General features: G+C 46.8%; 1 protein-coding gene across 1 annotated transcript in view; it reads left to right on the top strand.

The window, feature by feature from the left end:
• The window catches only part of aacs (acetoacetyl-CoA synthetase), a 234,282-nt gene extending 223,258 nt beyond the window's left edge, over positions 1-11,024 (top strand). The window contains exons 16-18 of the mRNA XM_072495803.1: positions 3,119-3,177; positions 5,919-6,121; positions 9,653-11,024. Of these exons, the coding sequence (XP_072351904.1) occupies positions 3,119-3,177; positions 5,919-6,121; positions 9,653-9,790 (400 nt within the window). The 3' untranslated portion in view covers positions 9,791-11,024. The remainder of the gene's footprint in view (positions 1-3,118; positions 3,178-5,918; positions 6,122-9,652) is intronic.
• The last annotated feature ends 1,047 nt before the right edge of the window (positions 11,025-12,071 follow it).

The raw sequence follows: 12,071 nt of genomic DNA, 5'->3' as shown, positions 1-12,071 counted from the left end.
CGCCCGGCCCCCCCTCGCCCGGCCCCCCCTCGCCCGGCCCCCCCTCGCCCGGCCCCCCCTCGCCCGGCCCCCCCTCGCCCCGGCCCCCCCTCGCCCCGGCCCCCCCTCGCCCCGGCCCCCCCTCGCCCCGGCCCCCCCTCGCCCCGGCCCCCCCTCGCCCCGGCCCCCCCTCGCCCCGGCCCCCCCTCGCCCCGGCCCCCCCTCGCCCCGGCCCCCCCTCGCCCCGGCCCCCCCTCGCCCCGGCCCCCCCTCGCCCCGGCCCCCCCTCGCCCCTGCCCCCCCTCGCCCCTGCCCCCCCTCGCCCCTGCCCCCCTCGCCCCTGCCCCCCTCGCCCCTGCCCCCCTCGCCCCTGCCCCCCTCGCCCCTGCCCCCCTCGCCCCTGCCCCCCTCGCCCCTGCCCCCCTCGCCCCTGCCCCCCTCGCCCCTGCCCCCCTCGCCCCTGCCCCCCTCGCCCCTGCCCCCCTCGCCCCTGCCCCCCTCGCCCCTGCCCCCCTCGCCCCTGCCCCCCTCGCCCCTGCCCCCCTCGCCCCGCCGCCCCCTCGCCCCGCCGCCCCCTCGCCCCGCCGCCCCCCTCGCCCCGCCGCCCCCCTCGCCCCGCCGCCCCCCTCGCCCCGCCGCCCCCCTCGCCCCGCCGCCCCCCTCGCCCCGCCGCCCCCCTCGCCCCGCCGCCCCCCTCGCCCCGCCGCCCCCCTCGCCCCGCCGCCCCCCTCGCCCCGCCGCCCCCCTCGCCCCGCCGCCCCCCGCCGCCCCCCTCGCCCCGCCGCCCCCCTCGCCCCGCCGCCCCCCTCGCCCCGCCGCCCCCCTCGCCCCGCCGCCCCCCTCGCCCCGCCGCCCCCCTCGCCCCGCCGCCCCCCTCGCCCCGCCGCCCCCCTCGCCCCGCCGCCCCCCTCGCCCCGCCGCCCCCCTCGCCCCGCCGCCCCCCTCGCCCCGCCGCCCCCCTCGCCCCGCCGCCCCCCTCGCCCCGCCGCCCCCCTCGCCCCGCCGCCCCCCTCGCCCCGCCGCCCCCCTCGCCCCGCCGCCCCCCTCGCCCCGCCGCCCCCCTCGCCCCGCCGCCCCCCTCGCCCCCGCCGCCCCCCTCGCCCCCGCCGCCCCCGCCGCCCCCCTCGCCGCCCTCGCCCCCGCCCCCTCGACCCCGCCCCCCTCGCCCTCGACCCCGCCCCCCCCCCGCCCCCGGCCCCCTCTCAGAAGGGGTATGGACCCAACTATCTTGGATGCCTACTCCTCTCTTCTGGCACTGTCAATGATTATGGCCCACTTTACCCTTTGGGGCACAGAAAGGACATAGTGAGATGCTACGAAACACGTTTTATGGGGGTTTTGTAGCTGGTGGCATTTGTGCACAAGGCTCCTGACCAACATGTGTTGGGAGTTTGTGGAAGGTGGTTTCTAAGGGAGATGCAGGCAGCTAGGGGTGTTGTTGGCCTCCAGGGGATTGGGGCAGATGTGAGGAGCGAGGGACATCAGGGGCACAGAGGTGGTTACTCACCCGAGCTGCTTGAAGGAGGTTGTTCATCTTCTTACAGCATTGTGTGCCGGCCCTCTTGGTGAGGTTGGCAGCACTCGCAGTCTCTGCAACTTCATCCCAGGACTCATTTAGGGTCACAGGCTCAAGTCTCCTGGGGAAGAGGGTGCACCTCCTCTCCTCAATGGCGTTCAGCATTCGGTCAATGTCAGATCCAGGAACCTTGCTGCTGATCTTTGTGCAGCCATTTTCTTGGCTGGAATGAAGGTCTGTGCTGAGTGGTGCACTAAAAGCGGCTCCAGCTAGTCAGGCTCTGAATGCGAACCCTGACCCAGCGAATCAGATGCCGGCAGGTCTGGGACTCGTGTGGGCTGTGTGCCGGCCAATTTGCATGGTATGAATTGCTCCTCGCCAGCGCTCCAAACGGCAGGACGCAGTTACTGTTATTCCCAACTGGCAACAGCGCCTAGGAATGGAGAGTTGTATGACTTGTTAACAGTTCGAGGCAGTTGATTTTTATAAAATGTTGCCTTATAGCCCAGTTTATGGATAATATTCTCTAGAATAAATATATGAATGATGCTCTAAAAGACTGAAGACATAGATATGCTCAAATCAGGATAACATTTATGTTCCTATTTATTCCATAAAATTTGTGAAAGAATATCTATGTTTTCAATTTGAAAGCCAATCTACTTTAACCCATTCAGTACAAGCTGTCTGGGGCTAGTGGCACATCAGGGTAAAAGCTGATTTATCCTGCCCTGGGTGCTAGGATGGATGGTCTGGTTATATCAAGTTGTATAAATACGAATATTTTCCTGGTTACAGATTCCACCCATCCCTCTTTCTACCCCTCCACACACACACACACACACACGCACGCACGCACACAAGTTTGTGTTACCTTCTATATTCTTACCTGGACTTGGCAGTCAGTTTAAAAAAAATAATTCATGGGATGTGGGAGTCGCTGGCTTGGCCAGCATTTATTGTCCATCCCTAATTTCCTTCGAGAAGGTGGTGTTGAGCTGCCGCTTTGACCCGCTGCCGTCCATGTGGTGTAGTTACACCTACAGTACTGATGGGGAGGGAGTTCCAGGATTTTGAACCAGCGGCAGTGAAGGAATGACAAATTGATTGAACCGCAACCAAAACGAGTGGAATTGACTTGATCGGGAGCACATTCATAATCTTGCATGAATGTAACATTTAATGACAAAGATTGGGTCTGACTTGGGCAAGTTTAGTGCAGTCTCGCTGCTACGTGAATGAACTGAGAAATGTGGCACTGTAACAATATACCTTAAGGGTGTATATTCTGTTTGGTTGATAATGAACTAATTTGTTGGACTCTTGAGTATAAGCTGGAAATAAAATTGCACTGTATTAACTTTTGGTGGATGTAATAGATTGAAAATTTCCGAATCCCTGATCCACTTTAAAGTAAACCATTTCTTTTTACCTGATTCCATCACTTGCCTTTGATGGATCTTGACCCTGAAAAGGTTCTCCAGACATACCAGAGAAATGCAGTGATTATATGTCATTTTGTAATTCATGCCCATCCCACAAAACCCACTGGTGTGGCTTTTATCTGGTGTGTAATTTTGCTTTCAAGGTGAACTGCTCTAATCTGTTTCCTCCTTTTTATAGTGATGGCACTTTGAATCCAAATGGAGTGAGGTTTGGCACCTCTGAAATCTACCACATTGGTAATGTTTAAAGTGTGGTCATCTGATGTAATGTTTTTCTATAATTACTGTTGTGCAATTTTTTTTAACATCTCCCTTTACAATGACAGTATTTGGAGGTGTTTTGCCAATCCAGATTTTAATGGTCATGTTAGTTTCATCATTATTCAGTTCTGGCTTGCTACTTTTATTAATCTTTACTGTCACAAGTAGACTTACATTAACGCTGCAATGAAGTTACTGTGAAAAGCCCCTAGTCGCCACATTCCGGCGCCTGTTCGGGTACACAGAGGGAGAATTCAGAATGTCCAATTCACCTAAGAGCACGTCTTTCGGGACTTGAACCGAAGCACCCGGAGGAAACTCCCGCAGACACACGGAGAACGTGCAGTCTCTGCACAGACAGTGACTGAAGCCGGGAATTAAACCTGGGACCCTGGCACTGTGAATCAACAGTGCTAACCACTGTGCTACCGTGCCACCACATGATTTTGCACATGTGATTAGAAATAATGGGATTGAAAATTCTACTTCAGTTTAAAAGTGCTGTTATCCTTGTCACCTGCAATGGACTAAGACAGGTAGTCCAGGAGGGGAAATGGTTTGAAATCCTTGGCACGGTGATGGAGCCTATGTTCTGCCAGGTATAAAACTGGTCCTGTAGATTGGTTGCGCATTATAGAAACCGGCCAATTTTCATTTCCATTTATTTCAAAGCTTAATGCCAGTGTTGGGAAAGATAGCAGATGCTTTCTTATTGTTAACGAAAGCATCTGAAGATGGAGAACACATTTTTAAAAAGCCCATGACTTTCTGTAAGGAAAGTAGTGTTGAACCAACATTATTGAATTCTCTGAACAAGTACCAAGGAGTAGGCATGGGCATGGCGATGGATGGAATACATGGATCATCAGAAGGCCTTTGTAAAGGTGCCATAGAAGGAATTATGACAAAGGTAAAAGTGTATGGATTCAGGGTCCAGAGTGCAGAATGCATTGAAAGTACAAAAAATCAAAAGGCAGGAGATAGAAGGGAAGTTTCTCAGACTGCCAGAGTGGAAAATGGTGTCCTACAGCGATCTGTGTAATGGGGCACTGCTGTTCATCAATGATATAGGCTCATAAATCTGCAAATTGGGGTGATAGTGAACATGGAGGCCTGCAGCAAAATACAAGAATACATAAACAGGCTAGCAGTTTGGGCAGATAAAAGATATAATATAGCAAAATGTGAGATCATCCATTTTTAGTGGGAACAATGAGGCTTCTCATTTCTTACAAGATATGAAACTGAATGGAGTACCAGAGCAAAGAGATCTTGAGCACAGATGCATAAATTGAAGCAGCAAGTTGGTATGGTCCATGTACGTGAGGGAAACGGTAACGAGCAGGGTGGGGAGAGGTCCTTAAAAGTGAGAGGAGGCTAACATGGAATATAAATACTAACGTGGATCAGTTGGGCTGAACAACCTGTTTTCGTGCACCGTAGATTTTAATGTATTTCTGGGGTTTCTGACAATCGTTCACTGAAATTACAGAGAGAGATTGGGCAAAGTTTGCAGAAATTCTACCTGTTATCCTGAGGTTGAGGTTCAGGCATGCGGTTGGAGAACTCGGGTGAAATTCTCTGTAATCGGCGCGATGTCCGCCGACCGGCGCCACAAACGGCGGAAATCAATCCGGCATCGCGCCGCCCCAAAAATGCGGAATCCTCCACATCTTGAGCGGCCGAGCCCTAACCTTGAGGGGCTAGGCCCGCGCCGGACTGATTTCAGCCCCGCCAGCTGGCGGGAAAGGCCTTTGGTGCCCCGCCAGCTGGTGCGGAAATGACATTGCCGGGCGGCGCATGCGCGGGAGCTTCAGCGGCCGCTCACGGCATCCATGCGCAGTAGAGGGGGTCTCTTCCGCCTCCGCCATGGTGGAGACCATGGCGAAGGCGGAAGGAAAAGAGTGCCCCCACGGCTCAGGCCCGCCCGCGGATCGGTGGGCCCCGATCGCGGGCCAGGCCACCGTGGGGGCACCCCCCGGGGCCAGATCGCCCCCCCCCCAGGACCCCGGAGCCCGCCCGCGCCGCCGTGCCCCGCCGGTAAGAGAGGTGGTTTAATCCACGCCGGCGGGACAGGCATTCTAGCAGCGGGACTTCGGCCCATCTGGGCTGGAGAATCGCCGGGGGGGGCCCTGCCAACTGGCGCGGCGTGATTCCCGCCCCCGCCGAATCTCCAGTGCCGGAGAATCCGGCAACCGGTGGGTGCGGGATTCACGCCAGCCCCCAGCGATTCTCCGACCTGGCGGGGGGTCGGAGAATCTCGCCCCTTGACTTTTATATTACCCAATGTGGTACCTGAAATGGTGGCCTCTTGGTAATTGGAACATTCACTAAATTGTGAAGTGAACTGCATTTGTGATAGAGATGTGTTTTTACTTGTTTACAAACCCAACATCAGTTCAGTTATAAATTATAAGCCTCTCATATGGAAGCTATGGTGGATGATTTTCCAACACTCCCTGTTCTCCAAACTTTAAAAAGATGTTTACAAAGCCCCCTTTCTTGGGAATTGGCGGGGCCGGGTTCAAAATCATTACGTATTCACAGTATGATGTGTCTGTTTCTTGGCAGAATGAATTGAAATCTGGCAAAATAGTGACATCTTATGGATTCTGGAATATTAATCAAATCTGTTGTGCAGTAGCTGAGAAACCTGTTAGTTGAGAAACTAGTCTTTTTCCCTGTCTGAGAGAAATCTGTGCCATTTTGTCCTGTAGTTGAAGCCTTTGAGGAAGTTATGGACAGTCTCTGTGTCCCACAGTACAACAAGGATGGCGAGGAAAGAGTCATTCTTTTCTTAAAAATGGCTTCCAGTCAGGTTTTCACAGCAGACCTGGTGAAGAGGATAAGATACGCCATTCGATTGGCTTTATCAGCCAGACATGTGCCTGCCTTTATCCTGGAGACTAAAGACATTCCGGTAAGTCCATGCATCTTTGGAATAGCTTTTCAAATTCTCCTTCAAATAACTTCACATTTATGACTATAGATGTGAGCTGTCACGTGGCTTTATGGGATGGTTTGAGGTAGAGATTTGTTTTTTCCATCTTATTCTGGTTGAATCACTGAAGAAGAATTCATTCCACCAAAGGTCTATACATGTTTTCTTCTTTTGTTAAGCTAGCAGTTTTATTAAAGCCACAAGTGCTGTACGTGCTGTTCACAAAACATAGCGTACATATTAAAACAGAAGAACGCAGAAGCTGGAAACCTGAAATGGAGAACAGAAAATCCATCGGCAGAACAGAGGCAGCATCTGTGGAGAGAGAAACTCCATTGTACTTCAATGGCCTTTAGTCAGAACTCTAAATTGATGGGCTTATGCCCAATATTTATTTTCCTCAATTTACTTAGATTTTACTTTGAATGTGCCTACATGTTCCTTGAATAAGAAGAGTGGAAATCCTATTTAGTGGTGGTTACAGTGAGCTTGACAGTCTGTCTAGATTGAGGCCGTTTCCTTGGACCCTTGTCACTGGTTTGGCGATCGCTTTCAAACCATAAATTCATGCTAATGTAAAGAATGTTCCCAATTGCAATAAATTCCCCAGAGATGAACTCTGTGGAATTAACCTTCAGTACTTTTTCAAAAGGTTTCGTTCAGTTCGGTGTTTTCGTCATCTGGATGAACTTGGAGCAATAAGTTCAATAAATTTGATCTGCTTTTAACTTTATTGTAATTTATTTATAATTGACCAAGCAGTTAAAACATTTCTCTCCAGTCAATTTATTTCATTATTTCAGTTCATTGACTTTATGAGGTCCTTGGATTCATAATTGAAATATTTTATGTTGTGCACTCTATATTGTTATACATTTATTTGATATGTAAAACTTCATATTTAACAGTTTGAAATGATCTCTCTGTAAACACAAATTTGACTATAATCCAAATAAAACTCGAGCTTTTGACAGGAGCAGGAATAATGAATCAGATTAAGGTATATAGCCTGATTTTTCTTTTGGGTTGAGTATGCCTATGTCACACAATAAATATCACAAAAGTACGATAATGATCTGGAAAGATTCATTCTTGTTCCCAACCCATGGAAGTATAATATTATTTCTGTGTCAGATGATTATGGGGCATTTTTTTAAACTGGGATTTGATGAGCACCTGTGCACGTGCGCGTAGGCAAACTATGCAGTTCGCTTCTGGCCTACTCCTGCTCCTAGGTTCCTTTAGCTTTTCGAGACCGGTTCCGTCATTCAATACAATCTTGGCTGATCTGGGTGCGCTCACAATGATACTTTGCCCTCTGTCCCTCATAACCCGATTCTTATGAAAAATCTGTCTAACTCTGCCTTGAATAAATTCAATGACCCAACCTTTATTGCTTTTTGGGAAGGGAATTCCATATTCTCACGACCCTTAAACAAATTTGCCTCATCCCCTTCATAAAAAGTAGACCTCTTAACTGTGTCCCTGGTTCTGAGTCCCCCTCACAAGTAGAAACATCCTCCTGATATCTACCCTATCAGGATCTTATGTTTCAATAAGATCACTCTCATTCTTCTAAACTCCAATGTGTATGGACCCAACCTGTTCAAACTTTCTTCATAAGATAAGCCCTCATCCCAGGAACGAGTCGGGTGAGCCTTCTCTGAACTGCTTCTAACGCAGTCATATCTTTTTTGGTCTCCTTATTTGAAATAAAACTGTGCATGTTATGGCAATGTCATGTGCAGCACTAAAATCTCCCTATTATTGTATTTTATTCCCTTTGTAATAAATACCAACATTCTATTTGCCTTCCTAATCATTTGCTGTACCTGCATACTAACCTTTTGTGATTCATATATCGGCATACCCAGATCTTGCTATACCACAAGTTCTACAATCTCTCTTCATTAATGGAATCCTGTTTTGCTATTCTTCCTGCCAAAGTGGGCAAATTCACATTTTCCCACATTATACCCCATCTTCCTAATTTTTTCCCATCAATTAGTCGGTCTATAATCCCATTACAGACTCCCTACCTCCTCTTGACAACTTACTTTCCTCCCTATCTTCGTGTCATCGGCAAATTTAGCCACCAACATTCGGTATCTTCACCTAAATCATTAATATAGATTGTAAATAGTTGAGGCACCAACATTGATCCATGTGGCCTGTCAACCTGAAAAAGACCGATTTATCACTACTCTCTGCTTACTGTTATCTAACCAATTCTTTATCCATGCTGATATGTCACTACCAACACAGTGTAATATCTTGTGTAGTAACCTTTAATGGTGGCACCTTATCAATGCCTTCTGGAAATTCAAGTGCACCACCTCTACAGGTTCCCCTTTATCCATCTTGCTTGTTACTTTCTCAAAAATCTAGTAAATTCGTTAAACATGATTTCCCTTTCACTGACCCATGTTGACTGTGATCAAATTATGATTTTCTAAGTATCCTGCTATAACTTCCTTAAAAATGGATTTTAGCAATTTCCCAATTACAGATGTTAGGCTAAATGACCTGTAGTTTGGTACTCTTGGTCTCCCTCCTTTCTTGAATAAAACATAGAACATACAGTGCAGAAGGAGGCCATTCGGCCCATCGACTTTGCACCGACTCACTTAAACCCTCACTTCCACCCTATCCCCATAACCAAATAACCCCTCCTAACATTTTTGGACACTCAGGGCAATTTAGCACGGCCAATCTACCTAACCTGCACGTCTTTGGACTGTGGGAGGAAACTGGAGCACCCGGAGGAAACCCATGCAGACACTGGGAGAACGTGCAGACTCTGCACAGACAGTGACCCAATGGGGAATTGAACCTGGGACCCTGGTGCTGTGAAGCCACAGTGCTAGCCACGTGTGCTACCATGATGCTAAGGTGTTACATTAGCTATTTCCAATCCACTGGGACTTTGCCAGAATCTAAGAAATTTTGGAAGATTATGACCAATGCATTTATTATCTCTGCAGCCACTTCTTTTAAGACCCTAGGATGCAGACTATCTGGTCCTGGGGACTTGTCAGCCTTTAGGTCTAATAGTTTCCCCAGCACCTTTTCCCTAATGATGGTGATTGTTTTAAGTTCCTCCCTCTCATTCAGCTCTTGATTTTCAAGCACCTGTGGGAAGCTTTCTAAATATTCTACAATGAAGGCGGACATAAAACACCTGTTCAAGGCCTCTACCTATTCCTTGTTTTCCATTAGCAATTCACCAAACGCGCTCGCCAGAGGATCAACATTAGCTTTGGTTGCTGTATTTTCCTACTTAAATGCTTATAGAAACTCTTATCTGCTTTTATATTACTGGCACGATTACTCTTGTACTGTTCTCACCAGCATCATGTGGAATTGACTGTGGAACACTGTTGTCCATGTCACATGTATCATCTAAAACCAGTGCTTTTAGTATTTTACACAGATAATGAATGACCTGATACTAGGTGGGCCAACACCTCATATATTTAGGATATTCACATACCTCTTTTTTTCTTCTAGTACACTATTAGTGGAAAGAAGGTAGAAGTGGCAGTGAAACAGGTTATCGCTGGCAAGGATGTGAAGCAGCGGAGCGCTTTCTCAAATCCAGGATCTCTCGATCTTTACAAGAATATTCCTGAACTCCAGAACTTCTGAGTTTTATGTTTGTTTGTGTGTGTGTGTGTGTGTGTGTGTATATATATATATATATATATATATATATATATGCAAAATAAATTTTATTTAACAGAGTAACTGTCACTGGGAAGACAGTTGGTGCAGTTTTGCGTTTGATTGTGTTTTTCTATGCTCCCTCAACATACAATATACTTTTAAACCTCGACTGGCAAAGGTGCAGGTAGAATATGGGCAACTTTATTTGAACCCAATTTTTGGAATACTGACAGAATCTGGTGCAACTCTGATTTTACCCTCCATTGGAATCAATGGAATAGAATGTTGGTTTGAGTGTAAAATTATCACTCCGTCCAATCTCATGGATTTCCTGGGTATAGTTAGGTTACACAGTCGCCCAGTTGATGCAAACACTTACTTTGAACACAAACTTCCTGAAATATTGTAACTTGTATTTGAATTTTTTAATTCATTCGAATTTAGTGGATTAATTTTTTATTGAGCATTAAGACTGGAGACCTTGGCATTATTATTATGGACAAAGGTGGTTTTTTTTTTTTTTTAATCTGCACCAGTGTTGTGTGACATTTTATGGAAAGAATTTTGTACTGTAAAACACAGTGGACTTTCACTACACAGTTACATGTATACTGTTTGTTTAATTGGGCAAGATGGATCCGATGCTCTTATGCAAGACCGCTTATAGTTTGGAAGGCACTGTTTATCTGGGAATAAATGTGACTGTTTAAGCCTGAGATGGACATTAACCTTGACAAAATCAGTGTAGACTAAAATTACTATTATACAATGTTAAATGGATAAACAATGCTAACAGTATAACAATAAGGTATAGCAAGCATAGCAGTAGTTTCCTTTGTCTTGCATTGTCCCCATTTCTCAGTTGGAAGCTCAGAATATGTTTGAAAAATGTCTGCTTGTCTGCATCTCAGTAAAAGTTTTTCTAATGCACAGTAGCAATGGCTCTGCTTGTTTTATATATAGGGCTTAATAGATCCATTAATTATATTGTTAAAAGTGAGCTTGCCTTTCAAAATGCCATGGGTGGCAAATGTTGTTGTTGTACATGTGGCGGTGCGTGATCTTCTAATGTTGATAAAACTGTCCACTTCTGTGGTTACAACTCCAGGAATTGTTGTAAAAGATAATGCATTTTATCTTGGCTGCATATGTTTTAAGTATGAATCCCTGTAAATTGTACATTCCTTTGAGAATAAAATTTCTTATTGCAAACCCAGAGGTTTTTCCAAACAATTCGAGCTTATTTGGGTAACAGCTTGTTGGACATGAGAAATGATTATGACAGAATGTAATGATTATCACCAAAACAACAGTGTTGGAAAAATTAAGGAGGATTGCCAGCATCTGGAGAAACAGAATTAAATTTTGAGTCCAATGTGACTTATCTTCAGAACTGAAGAGAGGAAGAAATGTGGTGGGTTTTATGCAGTTAAAAAAGTGTGAGGGGCAAACGGAAGGTCATTATTATGGTGTTTGTTGCGCAAGATAAATCCCAGAGGGAAACTAGTTTTACTGATCATAACCTTTTTTCTTATTTTGAAAACTAGAATCAGTAGGTTTTTTTTCTCTTCTCTTCAAGAAGCATAGAATTCCATTCACATTTTTTAGGCTTAAAAATAAATTAAAGATTTATTAACAAGAAGAAAAGTAATTTAAGCACACAAGATTAAAGATACACTGTTAAAACAGTCTTACAAAACATCCCCAATAACCCATTTTGGCCACAATAACTAGCAACAACTCCCTTAGATTTTAACTAAATATCCAGTAATATTACCCAATATTGTTTAGCAACGGTATAACACGCAACTCCTCAAACATTTCCACTTTGCTGTGGAAATCCAAGAATATTCAAACAAAATTGCGTTCTGAAACAGTGACTTTTCTGGTTTGGCTGGGCAGCTGTTTCAGATCTCAGACCTCTCTGCCAAGCTAGTCTCAGGACTCACCACCACTCAGGTCAACATCTTTACTTAAATATCAATTTTTCTTTTCATCTCCAATTCCATTGTCCTCCGCAACTCTTTGAACGCTACACTTTTCCGAAATAGAAAAATATTCCACCTCTGGGTCAAGTCCCTATCTAACTCCTAATGTAAAGTTTTATAACCCGACCTATTTTACTTGTTAATCCACTTCACCAGAGCCCTTCATTACAAATGCATGCACCAGCACCTTCTCACAGACAAGCTGTCTCTATTAACCTCTCCCAGCTTAATCAAAACAGTAAATAGACAGCCTTCTTTAAAGAATACCACCAAAT

The sequence above is a fragment of the Scyliorhinus torazame genome, chromosome 1 (assembly GCF_047496885.1).
Source record: "Scyliorhinus torazame isolate Kashiwa2021f chromosome 1, sScyTor2.1, whole genome shotgun sequence".
NCBI lineage: Eukaryota > Metazoa > Chordata > Chondrichthyes > Carcharhiniformes > Scyliorhinidae > Scyliorhinus > Scyliorhinus torazame.
Note: the sequence above shows the minus strand (reverse complement) of the source record. Positions and strands in the feature narration are given on the sequence as shown.